This window comes from Propithecus coquereli, unplaced genomic scaffold (assembly GCF_000956105.1).
Source record: "Propithecus coquereli isolate 6110/MARCELLA unplaced genomic scaffold, Pcoq_1.0 Scaffold34, whole genome shotgun sequence".
Classification (NCBI taxonomy): Eukaryota; Metazoa; Chordata; class Mammalia; order Primates; family Indriidae; genus Propithecus; species Propithecus coquereli.
In genome coordinates this window covers 11,468,435-11,483,580 of record NW_012149063.1, presented here as the reverse complement: position 1 = coordinate 11,483,580, position 15,146 = coordinate 11,468,435, and the positions used below count along the sequence as shown (strand labels likewise).

Sequence of the window (15,146 nt, the reverse complement as noted above, 5' to 3'; positions counted from 1 at the left end):
CTTGGGATCAAAAAGCCTTGGAAGAGGGCTGGATGGTACAAAGTCATGCCATGTTTGGGGAACCTAAAATAATTCATACTGCCAGGAGTGTGGGGTGTAAGCCCAGGGTGCTGAGAGACAAAAGCAATGGAAGCAGGCAGGGGGTCAGGAAGAGTTTTGGAAAACATGCTAAAGAGTTTCTATTTTATGCTGAAAATGTCCTTAAATGCGCAGAAATATTCAAGAACTTGAAAAAGTCATGATGAGGCAAACCTCATCACAAGAAAGGGATGTTGTCTTAATTTGCCGTCCTCCTGTATTGTGTCTGAGAGAATGATTTCTGTAGGGTTTAGACACCTTTGGTTTTAGAGCTCAGGGTCCAGGCTATTTAAACCACAGCAAGTATTTGATAAATATAGCTAAATTATTATCATAAAGTTATTAAACAGATACATAATAGAAAAATTATAGAAAAAAAGGAATGCCTTTTACATCTTACATTTCTCATGACAGCTCACAAATCAGTCCATATTTAATAGTCTAATAATGAAGACATTCAATTTTTTTTTTTTTTTTTTTTTGAGACAGGATCTCACTCTGTTGCCCAGGCTAGAGTGCAGTGGCATCATCATAGCTCACTGCAACCTCAGACTTCTGGGCTCAAGCGATCTTCCTGCCTCAGCCTTCTGAGTAGCTGGGTCTACAGACACCCGCCACCATGCCTGGCTAATTTTTTAAATATACATTTTGTAGAGATGGGGGTTACGTGATATAGCTCCAGCTGGTCTCAAACTCCCGGCCCAAAGTGCTAGGATTACAGGTGTGAACCACCGAGCCCGGCCTAAGGCGCTCAATTTTACTGTTCCTCACTCTTGAATTTCTTTCACAACTAAACTATCGATGGACTTCTAATTAATGAGTATATTCATTGATTTATCTTCCATGCATAATGTCAGACTGTTGCATTTCTCTATTGTCAGTAGACATATTCTGTCTTGTATTATAGTTATTTCTGGGTAGATTTACTTTTTTTTTTTTGCTAAATTAAAATTTCTTAAGGGTAAGGAACATGTTCTTTTCACTTTGTGTTCATCAGAACACCTAAAACAGTGCTCAATAATTATGTGAATGACTGAGAGCAGCGAAATATTACAAACTGTGGATTTTCAAGGCTAACCACATGACACTGCTCGTAAGAGATTATATTGATCCAAGGTAACTGGGATGAGACCATTTCAAAAGAGAAGAGCCTAATTACTTTAATAGGCAAGGAGCAGACATTTCAATCTGAATCTCTGTGTCACATCTGTGAAGGCGAGTAGTGCTGGGGAAAGGGCTTGTCATCACACACAGCACCTCCTCTGAGGAGTTTCTAGGCAGCACTAACATATTTCTTACTATTTCTAGAATACGTCTCTGTGCTCTTTAGAGAGAAATATGTCTTCATCTTTCAATGCCGCTCATGCTCAAAAAATTTTTGTTGGATGAATGAATAAAGGACTGTCCGTGTGACAAATCAATTTACATTTTGAGCTTGAGTTTTCCCTTTTCTAAAATAGAATAATCCTTATCTACTTCAGAGAGTATCATTCAATAATAAAAGTTCATATAATTGGTGATAAATTGTACAAAATCTTTTCAGGGTAGAGTTGGAATGTAAAATAAATGGAATTGTAGGTTATTAAGTGAAAATTTAGAAACGTCTGCTAGCATGACACTTTGCTAAAATAACAGTAGGTTTTGGAGCCAGGCTGCCTAGGTATGAATCTGATCTCAGACATTTATTAGCTCTATGACCTTGGCAGTTACTTAACTTCCCTGTGCGTCTGTTTTCTCTGTAAAATGGAAATACTAACTATATGTCCCTCACAGGGTCATCGTGCTGTCTAAATAAGTTAATACACAGCTAGTGCATAGAATAGCTAAGCACTCACTAACTGCTAGCCATTATTTTGTCATTATGTATGCATTTAATATTGCGCTAGCTACTCTAACGTGATTTAATGCTTTTATTCATTTTCATATCCCCAGCACGTAGCGGAGTACATGATCCATAAATTTCAATAAATATTTTTTGAATAAGTGAAAAAATAAATGCTTTACACATTGTAAGTGGATATTTTCCATATTAATATTCCCAAGATCATCCTAAAATCATTTAAGTCAATTTAGATAAAAGAAACTAGAAATTATAAATAGTGACTAGCTACCTAAAGTTCTATCTAATGGGCCTAGTTGTATTTCTAAGGTGGATCTGCCTAGGAATAAGTAAGAGACAGTCAATACATAAACTCCTCCTTTCCGTGTTGATAAAATGCTTCAGATACATGCCACTTTCAATCCTAAACTCCTTCTTTTCCAGTGTTTTTTTAGCTTTTCAAATTGTGAGGCCAAAACCTGCCTTAGGAGCTAATGGCTTTAAATACTTCTCATTAACACCACGAATCTGCGCTGGAACAAGGAGGTTAGTTCTGGGGTCCAAGGAGCAGCCGTGAGCAGCAGCAAATATTGGGAGCTTGAAAGGCACATCACCCTTATGCCCGGGACTTCATGGCATTTGATAGCTTGGGCAGATTTGGGAGGGACCTGAATTAAGAATCAGCTCCCCACAGTGGGAGCCACCAGAATTTATCTCAGGTGATGTTTAGGAAGAAAAACTGAAGCTTTTGGTCTTTATAAACACTGAACCTAAGGGAAGTTCCAGTCTCCATAGCTAGTGGAATACAGTGCTCTAATTAGAAGCTGAGTTGGGTTTTGTGTCTTGGTAATTACAAAGTTTCCAACCAAACTCATTCTCCAGCCTCTAGACTCAGGAAAGGAAATTTTCAAGGTTCTGCAGTTTTGTTTTGTTTTGTTTTGTTGTTGTTGTTTAGTGTTGATTCTCTTTAAATTAATTGGTCAAGAAACAAAGGATATTACTTACTAAACATCCTTGTGAAACAGCATGATATAAGAATTATGTTGGATGACTCGTGGTTCTTGCTTAAACTATTAGTCTCATAGATATTTTAAAAAGAATAAAATGTGCCATGTCTGATACCATCTCTATTTGATTTGGTGCAGCCTGCCTTGGATCCTGTACTTAACAAGGGAAAAAGGAAAAGTCTCTATTAGCATCTTAAAGAACAAAAAGCAAGCAACTCCTTAGTCTTTTTCAAAACAGGACCAAAAAGAACTGATTCATCTCCTCCTTATCTGCCTAAAAACTGAGTAATAACATATAAAATAGTCAAGCAAAGCTAGAATCCAGAGGGATACAATATTATCCTGTGCCTATATCCTTTTTTCCCAATCCAGTCATAATAGATTTATTTGACCTGCACAGTCAAAGTTTGAAGAAAGAGTGGGATGTGAAGGAAAAAACAACTAAAGGTGAAACATTAATTCCGAAGGAGTTTATAAGGGGATCGCAGTGTTCTTATTGCCAGAAATAACCTGTTTTGTACTGTGTGTGCAACCAAGAGATTCTTTCCAGGCTGCATCCAGTATATCAGGTTCCTTATGGATATGGTAAATAGGAAAGCACTCAATTCTATTTTGGGGGTAGATTAAGTGAGAGCAATGATACTTAGATCATTTCTGGAATTGGCACATGGATTTCTCATCAAATTCTACATGGGAATATGAGAAATGAGTTTTGCATATGATTCAGACAATCACAGATAATCTAATCTTCTTGAAAGAGGCTCCCTTTTAAAGAGGTCCAGAAGTTTAACTCTTATTTCTGCATCTACAGATTATTTCCATGAGGGTTCATTTGGGATTAAGGTTAGGGAATGAGCTCTCTTACAGCATCTAGCCCACCTCACTTACAGGTATTCTACAAATGTGCTTGTTGAGTGAAGGAAGGGATGAAATCACTTACCTCCTTTCTACTGCTGTAGTTCTATTAAGTGGATACGTAGAGCAATTCATAAGTAAATGTTTTCCTAACACTTTGATCATTTTGAGAGAAAGCGCTGGAAGAAAATTTGGATATTTTGATTCAAAGCTATGGGTTATCTTTGTCCTTGATAAATTGTCTCCTCCGGCTAGTGAATGTTCAGCCCTCCAATCAATTTCCATTCTCTTAGAAAATAAAACTTCTATTACAACATTCAGGAAGAGGTGGAGTGAAATCACACATGCGTTTAATGACCTTGTGGTGTTAGCATTTAACTCCAATAAAGATTCGACCAGTGCCTGAGGATATGAGAGTGGCAGCTGCTCTGCAGGGCCCATGTGGGATGAATGACAGGCAGCAGGTGGCCATGCTCTTCTCAGTGACTTTTAAAGATGTGTTCCATCAATCAAGATTTAAAATAATAGCCAGCAAATATTTTCTGAGTGCTTCTACATGTCCGCCATCATTACTTTCATATACTTTTTCTTCTTTAATTCTCAAAACAAGAAACATGACATGTATTAAGGTTATAATGACTGAATACTAAAACAGAATGGAATTAAACTTGTAGGCAACAAAAAGCACTTTGCAATTCTCCATCCTTTCCCCATTCACACTAGGAATTTGAGAATTGTCTAAGAGGAAGAAAGGAGAGAACGTCTTGACATTTACATATAGATTTTTCCCTTTATTTCTTCCTTTAGTGCAGCTTATGGGTTTTCAATTCTAAATGTGAATATGTATTACTCTAAGCACTGATTCACATGTATTAAACTTTAAGAGTGATTTAAGACATTAAAGGTAATTTTGACTACATTGAATTTTTGCTTTAGGCATTGACTAACCCTCAATTAACAAGAGACTCTGCTTCATTCAAAATAAGCAATAAAAATTTTAAAATATGAAACAAAATTCCAGAAACAGTGGTTATCGCCAAGTGATGTTTCAATGAGTTATGAAAGGATCAAGAAAGTCATCAACTCATCTTTTCTAACATAAGCGTCTTGTCTCATTTGACTCTGTTGCCAACTACAGGACAGAAAAAGATCAGATAAGGAAGAGTTCTTCAAGTTCAAAGTTACTTTAATAGGGCTCCCCTTCTTTTACAGTCCAGTAGTACAAGAGAAATCTCTCTACCTTTCTCTGTATCTCTTCTCACCTATGAGAAGGAAAAGCAGACACTTATTTACAAAAAGTAAAATTTTAAAATCTCACCTTCTCTATTCAAGATTACAGCCTTCTCTGAAATAGCCCTTCTTTCTTAGGACTCCCATGGTAATCCTTTGCCACATGGCTCCGTAGCCCAGGGTTTAAGAGCACAGAACTGAGGGCCAGACAAATTGGTCGTAAACCCCAAATCTGCCACTTAGTAAAAATGTCACTTTGTGCAATTTACTTAACCTCTCTGAAACTCAGTTTTCTCAGTTATACAGTGGGGATCATTTCTTGCTCCTTCCCACGACTATTAGGGACAGTGTGCCTGGATGTCAGCAGGCATTCGATAGTATTTGTCGACTGAATAAGAATTTTGCAACACACAGTATAGAAGCAAGCACATAGTCAGCCCTCATTAAACTGTAGTTACTATTATTGCTATTAAATACTTCCTCTCAACTGCTAAATAAGTGAGAGTGATTTTGTTAAACATTCTAAGTAAATAGAAAGAGCAAACTTGGGAGACATGAGGACGTTGGTGAGAGAACAGAAGACCAACATGTAAGTAATAAGACAGTGTTTGAGAGATTTCATTCGTGAATTCCAACTTTGTCCAGTTCCAAATCTGCCTCTAAAACTCATTCCCTAAGGTAGAAGGGACCCAAGTGCACTTACACACCTCCGTAACAGTGGCCTCTACACCTGGCTGCACCGTGTTACCTCAGCATCAGCTCAGCCCTGCTCCCCCGGCCTCCCTCAGGCCTCAGCAGTATCAAAGTCATAAGCCCATCTGTTCTTATTTCTCACAGTCTGGGATTCTCCCCCAGAATCTTCTGTGAGGTCTTCCTACTACTCTCTGGTCAGCTCCTGCTAAGCTCACTGGCTTCCAACTCAGCACCCAGAAAGGCTAGACTTCAAGGCCCCAACCTGGCTAGGCAGCACGGCCAACTTTCCTGTGATAGGACTGTTCTCCAGATTGATATGGAACATCCCATAAGGTGACTTTTCCCAATAGCGCCAAAGGGCATCATGAGAAGAGCTCCCTTGCAGTTCAGCTTTTCTTCAACTTACCTCACTCATCTGCTCTCTAGGCCAAAATTCAGAAGTGAGATATTAGGAGACTTACAAAGACCACTGCACTCAGCTTTCCCTCTTTTTCCTCGTATTGCCACAGTCCTCTTTTATTGCCTTTATGTCACATCCTCCTCCTCCTTAATGCCAACTAAGCCTTAATGGCCAAATGGATAGCTCCTCTCTGCTTTATGTTAATTCTATAAGCTTAATCTGGCATGCTGGGTTGTTGATCTGCTAATAAAGGAGGAAACTAAATGAATTGAAAAATCTTCTCTCAAGATAATATCTTGGTTTGCAAGGCTATGTTTTTTTCTGCATAATCCTATTGTGCATGTCAGAAGCTAAATATTACTTTGGTCTTACTCTTTGCACTGCTTCGGAACCAAATTCTAATCTCATGGGAAGATAGATGGATGCCTTGGATGGAGTAGGCTGAAGGTCTTATATTTGAAAAGGCAAGAGAGAAAAGCACATTAGTAATTTCTTGTGTATTTCCATATAGTGTTTCAGGTTCAGAGTAGAATTTATTGGGACATTTCCTTTTAAGAATATTACAGAGACATTCAGGTCATAAAAGGCAGCATAACATTTTAAAAATAGCTCATCTATTATTTGTATACAGTATAAAATGTACAAAAAATAAACCAGACTTTCCAAATTCTATGTAGTTATAACTGTTTGTGTTGTATAGATACATTCTCAATGCAGACTATTTTGGTAATTTTATGTTGCTGACATTTATTTATGCTGAACTAAGCTATGATCAGTTTCTCTAAATGGAGCCTTAAAACTATACAGCTGTTTTCCAAGACTAAGATTGTTGTCTTTTGGTTATGATCAAACTAATAAATTGAATGGTGGCCTGGTTTAATCGCTAGTGTTTCGTGTGCACATTGATGTAGATTTTAAACTAGAAAAGCAGAAAATGAAAGTATGTTTTCTTTGGCAGGCATTTGATGTACTTGGAAGAGTCGAAGCTTACCTTAAGCTCCTTAAATCAGAGGGTTTAAGTCTGCCCGTCTTGGCAGTGAGGCACGCGGAATTACACAGAGAAATTAAAGACTGCACAGCTGATGCTTTGCAAAAGGGACAAACCTTAATCAGCCAACTAGACTCCTGCAGGTGAGTAAAGTCTATTTCTTCCTCAGTGTAACAAGCTTTTTCACAGTTTCCACAAGCTGTGAAAAACTAAGTTGCAAGATTTTCTTTTCCTGCTTCTGATGTTGTGCCGCATTATGTTATGGCTTAAAAGGATCTATTGAATTTTGGTCAACAGTGATTCTGAACGAACACAGTGTTGCTCATCCAAAAGTAAGGCCATATTCTGAGCCTGAAGACTTAAAGATGCCAAAGCTTTCTGTTTATGCATTTCTGAGGAGAGGAGAGGGAAGGCACAAAATAAAAAAGAGAGCTTTGGTTCCCAAGGCTTTTCATATCCTAGCATCTTCATGGAGGGTCTTCTTCTCTTCAGTTCTTGAGACTTGAGTCTATCCTATCTCTTTTTCTTTCTAGAAAAAAGTAAAGTATCAGAATTTCCCTTCATTTATGACCCTGGTAGCTCCCCAAGCAAAACTCCAAGTAAAAGGTGATAATTTAAATCCAATTGTATGGGTCCCAAACCCCGTCCCCTTAAACAGTGTGCTAGCAGGGTCATTTTTGTGAGAGCTTTTGGTAAACTCATTAGTGTGATCTTAGGTTGGGTGGGCACGAAGACAGAGGTGGACCCTGAGAAACAGAGAGAGGATGCGGTGAGAAAGTGTAGGAGAGGACAGAGCTGGAAAACAAAGGGGAGATGACAGAGCAGATCATGGAACAGATGTTGACTAGAAAGAGATGAAAGCAGGGCTTTTTTGACAGACAGAGACAAAAAAGATTTTGCAAATGCGTTAAACCAAGTTTTTCATCTTCCATATCTGCAATCTCCTTGAAACTCTAAGACCTTCAATTGAAAGAACAATAAAATAGGTGGAATGTGGTAAAATTATTTTATTTCTGTTTAAACCCTTGTTCTGCCCTACTGTAGGTGTGTTTAAAAGTGTTGATTTGGTAAGTTTGGGTTTGGGGAATGTTCTTTCCAGAAGACAGCCTGAATCTGGAAAGAGATGCGGGGCTTGTGATGGTTGCTACGGGACCAGGCACAACTGAGATTAGAAATAATCTGAGGTCTCCCAGCAAGAGCCAAAAAGTTGAGGGCATTAGGACAAATAATTCTCCCCTTTGAAAAACTAACAATAACAACTGTAGCTACTAAATGTCTTTACTTAACTCCAAGCCATTCATCAGGTAATGATGGTGTTCATTAGGCTTCAGGAGTTTCACTGTGTCCCCGTATGGGCCCAAAGTATGGGTACAGGAGTTCCTCCTTCCCCTCCCCTGCTACAGGTCAGCTTTTCCAGAAATGTGTAAATGTCTTGAGCCATGCAAAATATATCCTAAGGTGTGGAATAGGCAGTTATTGTGCCTGGACTGAGGGTACATGGTGGACATTGATCTGAGTCGTATGTTGACTGGATTAAGTGATCAGGGCACTTAATTGGTATAATTCCCCAGGTATAATTGGGAAATGGTCTGATTTTTAGTTTAGCAAATGGGTCTCAAAGCACAGACAGATGTTATTTCTCTGGTCAGGCTACTCTTTGCTTGCAGTGTGTTTTCTGGCTTTGGGAAGGCTCATTTCACACATGGGGAGATGAGAATGCAGCCAATGACACCTCCCCAGGTCTCTGGAGTTCTGTTTGTGTGTTAACCCTTTCTATCTGGTACCCTGCCCCACATGTTCTAGGTGCCTTGACTTCCCCAAAGTCTGATCTCTGTCTTCCCAACTCAGCAAGAACTTCCTTTGGGCTCTATTTTGGTTCCATCTCTTTGAGTTTTGGTCTGGAAATGACCTCCCAGTCAGAAAGCTGGTGCGATCATAAAGCTCATCTCATTTGTTTTCCTTCTCTAAGGGATCACTGTCCTGTGCTACCTGTTGTTCAATGTCTGAAAACCATTGTTTCATTTATTTGTCTGTGTTTCTGGTTGTTTAAGGCATAAGGGTAAATCCAGTCTCTGCTTCTTGGCCAGAAACTGAAGTTCCCTTTTCAGTTCTGATGTTTAACTCCTGGAGTCAGAAAGGTGGTCACAATGTTTTATTGCTAAACTTTATGCTGTTTGCTCTAATCAGTAATGCTTTATTTTCAATACTTAAATGTAAGAAGTAAACTGTTTTTATTTAATATGCATCCTATCTTTGAGATTTTATTGACTATTTTTAGCCATCCATTTTGTAATGGTTGACTTGTTTATTTATTTAGCTGTTTTCATTCTTTTTGCCTCTTTTGTTCTTTTGTGTCTTAATCTCTACATATATATTATTTTTAAAAGGAACATCTACAATCCTGTTCTTAAGGACGCAGACCGGGTTTCAATAAAAGAAGAAATAATTAGGGACCATTTCAAGAAACCTTAAATAATAGTTAGGTAAATGGATTTTAAAAAATAATTAGCAGTATGGTTTCTGTCAACATCTTAGATATATGAACTTTCCCAGAAGTTTCTAAGGTACTTGGTTTCCCTGAGATTTCATAATATTTTATATATCAATACTATTTCCACTTTGCAGGAGGAACTGAAGGTAAAATTGTTTCTTGGCAAAGGACATTTTTTATTCAGAAGGTAGAAATAGAATAAAAATCCATTAAAAATTGAATTGAAATGCATTAGAATCTTCATTGCAAACTAGAGCCATGTATGGCTACTGACCTCAATTCCATGAATTCTGTTTGGGACTTGCTTCCTTCCTCATCTAATGATTCATCTGCTTAATGACCTGAGTCACCTTCATAGGAAAGAAGCAGAACCTAAGAATAAGATTTCGAGTTGCAGCCACTGCTGGAGTTTAGAATGGTGGCAATGGAGATAAATGTAAATTTCAACAGGGAAAAGTACATATTGTTGAACATCACAGTGACTTCTGAATGCCAGCCACACTACTAGGACACAAGATACTAAGGCTCCTATTACTAGACATTGAAAAACTGGCATGGATAAGAAACTTAAGACTTAGTGCCAAAGGAGTTTTATTTCATACATTATGAGAGTGCCATGGCTTTTAAGCTTAATTTCTGTGAACCTCAGTTTCCTCTCTGTGAAATGTAGATATACATTTCATAGAGTTTTTTTTTTAATTGAATGAAATAGCACCACTCTTGGCACATAGAGAGTGCCCAATAAACAATTACAGTCATGTGTTGCTTAATGACAGGGATATGTTCTGAGAAATACACCATTGGGTGATTTGGTTATTGCACAAATATCACAGAGTATACTTACACAAACCTAGATGGTACAGCCTACTACACACCTAGGCTATGTGGTATAGCCTATGGCTCCTAGGCTACAAACCTATACAGCATGTTATGGTACTAAATACTGTAGGCAGTTGCAACACAATGGTAGTATTTGTGTATCAAAACATATCTAAACATAGAAAAGGTACAGTAAAATACAGTATTATAATTTTATAGGACTACGGTCATTGAGTGAAACATTGTTATGTGGTGCATGACTATACTTCTTTTTTACTTTCTATATAAAGAGCTTTAAAAACAAAATACTAAGAGTTACATGATTGTTTCAAATGATTACAACAGAGTCACCTGCACCAAATTGTTGTATTCATTTTCACTAACTAGGAAGGTTATGTCTGAAATAAAGAAGATAAACATTTATGTTAAGGTAATAAAAGGCTTAATTTAGTATTGGGACAGGTAGGAATTTCAGAGGCCCTTTGATCTGATTTTTTTTTTTTTTTTTTCGTAAAAAAAAAAAAAAAAAATAGGAACTTAGAAGTTCCCATTTACCCGAGATGAAGCTTCCTCAGTAAATCTGAGACCTTTTCATTATTGCTCTGCAATTACTACCTTACTAGACCCACAGTGTTTTTTTGTTCTGGAACTAAATATATTTGAAGTTTGAGCAGCTTCACAAAAAAAATTTTTATGGTTATTTGTTTCCTTGCCTTTTCTATTTCCTGCCTATAATCTGATGATAATGCTAAGACAGGAGGACAACAGGGTATGTGTGTAAAAAGGGCAAAACATGAGAGGCAACCTCTCTTTATAACACCCTGCTCTTGTGGAAACTGATCCAGTCCCGGGATAACTAACCCAGACTCCCGAGAAAGACCTCACTCCATCTTAATGACCTAATCATCTCTTAAAGCACCACTGTCCAACACCACCCATTGGGAGCCAAACCTCAACATAAGCCATGGTAGAAATGAACCATATTCAAACCATGGAAATGGTCAAACTTAGACTTACAGTGAAGTCAAAAGCCCCGGGCTTCCATCCCTCCTCATCTCTTCCTAGGCATCATCCTTGAGCACCAAGTCTAAAGAAAGACCAGACATGGCCTGCTACAAAGAGAATTCTGCATTTATTAAGCTGTAGGAAGCTGTTGTGATTGGAAATGCTGGGTCCAGGACCTGGTGTGAGAGTTAACTTTTTCATAATGGGACAAAAATGAGAGACCTCTTTTTGTTCCTCAGTGTATCTTCTACTGCAAAGCTCAAAAACATACAAAACCCCAGCAAGACCAGGCTACATTGTGAAGTGTTGATTTGCCTTTTCTGTTTGCTAAAATTAACTTAGAATTTATAAGTAAACTTGCTTCAGAGTTAATTTTTATCCCACAAAAAAGACTGTACCCATTTTCATTCTACTGTCATGATGGATTTAAGCTTGTAAGTTTCATCCTTACTGAACAGTTTGCTTTGATATAACTTTAAGTATTATCTGTTTTGATCTAATACTTAGTACTTTCCTAATGTAGATTCTTCATATTTTTATATTTTACAGAGAATAACGTAGGAGTTAATTGGATTTTGCTTTCTTTTCCTTTATGTTGGCTACCATTACTTCCTTTGGTTGATTTTTGTGGATGGTAATGAACTTTAGACAGAGCACGGTCCATTCATTCATTTGTTTGTTCATTGCAAAAATATTTACTGAGTATCTTTTATAAATCAGATGCTCCCAAGCATCTAATGTGATGGGTGAAGTGTCTGTCCTCATGCTGATTATAATATTCTGGTAGTAATAAATAGTCAATCAACAAATAAATAAGAGGCTCTTACACAGCAATGAATACTGTGAAAAAAATTTAAAAGTGAAATGGGATAGAATGATTTTGAGGAGGGGACTGTTTCAGACATTGTTGACAGAGAAGAATACTCTAAGGAGAAGATTCTACCATGCACATAGCTGGGAGACGAGTGGACCAGGCAGAACAACAGTAAGAAGGACAGTGTGGCTGGAGGAGCAGGTGGCAAGGGGAGAAGGGCATAGGGCAAGGCCAAAGAGCTAGGTGGGAGTTAGACTGTGTATAAAGGCTCATTAGTAATAATGGCAAACACTTGTGTACTTTAGATACATTAATGATTTTAGTCCTTAATACTACCCTGTGATATGAGAACTACTATTATCCTTGTCCCTGTTCTGCAGATGAAAAAACTGGGGCACAGAGAAGTTCAATAACTTGCCCTATGGCCTGTCACACAGCAATAAAAGGTGGAGGGTGTACTTGAATGCCAGTCTGAATCCCTTTGTTCAGTTGCCAGCTCTCTGTCTTTCTACTCTTTTTATTGAACTTTAATCAATAACAAGGAACCTGGTCACTTAGTGAACATGGATTCTGTTTTTATTCTAGCGCACTTAAAATTTACTCCATCTATCTTCTAGTTTCAAATCAAGTCCCACCTGCTCTGTAAAGTTTTTCTTTCTTTCAGTTCATTTCAAAAATTGTTGAGTGTACTTATGAGCATCTTCTATGACCTACCAGCACCAGGCCTCAAGGACAGTCAAAGACATATAAAATGACCCCAAATCTCCAGAACCTTTCTAGTGTCCGGTCAGGGAGCTGCACATCTAGGGAGTGTGCTCCAGGAATGAGGGAGCTGTGGGCAGAGTGGGTGTTGGGGTCACTTATTCAGAGAAGGGAATCGCAAGCCTAAATTTTGTGATCAGGATAGGTCAAGCGAAGGAGTGAGATTGGAGAGGTCCACAAATGGTTGTTGAGTTTGATGGGCTGAGATGAGGGAATGGTCTACATCTTCAAGATGAACACAATCAATATTCACCGAATAATACTTTCTTTAATTTCATTTATATTTCTGACATCTATCGCGTGCCTTCACTTTTCAACCTGTGCTGGGCTGAATCATTCCTTAGTTGTTTCATTTGTGACAGTATCATCTCCTCACCCAGACCATGGTATCACCTTGAGGGCTGAAACTGCTCGGGGAACTTGTTTCGCCTTCCTTAGGTACTTATATCACATTAGCATTTCATACTGGCAGACTTGATTTAAAATGTTAAGGGGCTGGCATGACATTAAAGGAAAGCCCTTATCGTAGTGAAAATAGTTTAAAAGATCTTAAGTGGAAAACAAACAAAAAACAAAGTCTATTCTCCAACAAAACAAACAAATTTCACTTGCCTAATAGGTTTATCTATGATTGCATTTTATAAGAACTGCACCAAGCATTTAAGAACTTAAAAATAACTGGTTTTAAAATGGTTCGATGAAGCATTTAGATGGTAAATGTCAGATACTGAAATTTAGGAAATTACAAAGTTGAGTTCTTATGACAGTCTTAACTCAGCCACTTTGCAAATATTTTCATGTCTATATTAAGCTGTTCTTTTTAGAGGTTGAGTAAATGTCATAACTGCAATCTGGGCCTGTTAACACTGTTTAGACTTTTATCATTCTGAAACTCTTAGTATGGAAGGTACCAAAGTCCATACTTTTCATGAAATCTAGGAGTCACTACGTTAGGTTCTTGCAGAATGTCTATATGACTGCAGCATGAATGTACTCATTTATCATGGTGACACTGTGACATGAAGTAGCAAGGATCCCTGAGTAAAAAGATGTAGATACACAGAGCCTACAGAGGAAGGCTGACTAGAGAGGCAGGAATCTCTGCCCTGGACGACTGAGGAGGAGGAGTTCTCTCAGATCAGAGGGTTTACGGCAAAGAGAGCATGGAAAAGAGAGAGGGAGAGATGTGAGTGGACATATTTATGAACAAGATGGTCATCACAGTGCTATTTATAATAGTTCAAACCTGAAAATCGCCTAAATATTCCCAGAAAATAGGGAAGCGTTTTAATAGTTTAAGGGCAAGCACATCGTGCAATATCCTAAGCACATACCAAAATGGTTTTTTCAAAGGATATTTAAAGGCAGAGAATATCCTCTCAATATGATTCCAAGTGGGTACAAATGGGACCCAAATTATAAATATGGCAGAATGCTAACTTTGCGTGTGTGTGTGTGTGTGTGTGTGTGTGCTGGGGACAAGAGGAAGACAGAAAAAAAGAAAATCTTTTTGGAAGGAAATACATTAAAATGTATTTTTATATTTTCCAAATAATCTCAAATGAGTATATTCATCTATTTTGCTCTTGCTGTGCTCTTTTTATGTGAGTACTTAATGTCATAAATCATGAAAAATTTCAGCAATTATCTTTTTAAATAATGCTTTCTTGCTATTCTCTTTCTCCTCTTATACCTTCTATTAGAAGTCTCGGTCTGTCTTTCAGCTCTACAAACTGTGTTTCATATTTTTATTCCTTTAGCTCTTAGTGTTGCATTCACAGTAAGCCCTTAGACTATTTTCTCCTTTGTTAATGTTCCCTTTGTTTTAATTCATTTATTTTTTATTTTTTTAGTTTTAGTAAATATATTGTTTTTGTTTCTAGGATTTCTAATTAATTTTTTCATATCCAATTTTGTTTTATTTCTGACTTTTTGTCTCAAAGTTTCTTGTTCTTTCATTATTGGTGTTGAATGTTCCTTTATTTTTCTGATCTCAGATATATTTATTTTAAAGTCATTTTCAGATGGCTCTACTTATCTTCATTTCAACTAGAGTACAGTGATCTCTTGATTGTTGAGTGTCATAGATTTGCTTTTCCTGGCATGTTTTGCAATTTTGGATGGCACTCTTGCTTGGAATTGGGGGGGTTTGTTCTTTGGCTTTGTTTTGCTTGCTTGCTTCTCT

General features: G+C 37.6%; 1 protein-coding gene across 1 annotated transcript in view; it reads left to right on the top strand.

Annotated features, from left to right (window-relative positions):
• CCDC141 (coiled-coil domain containing 141) overlaps nt 1-15,146 on the top strand; it is a 164,172-nt gene that overhangs the window by 93,635 nt on the left and 55,391 nt on the right. The window contains exon 8 of the mRNA XM_012650763.1: nt 7,041-7,213. Coding sequence (XP_012506217.1) covers nt 7,041-7,213 — 173 coding nt within the window. The remainder of the gene's footprint in view (nt 1-7,040; nt 7,214-15,146) is intronic.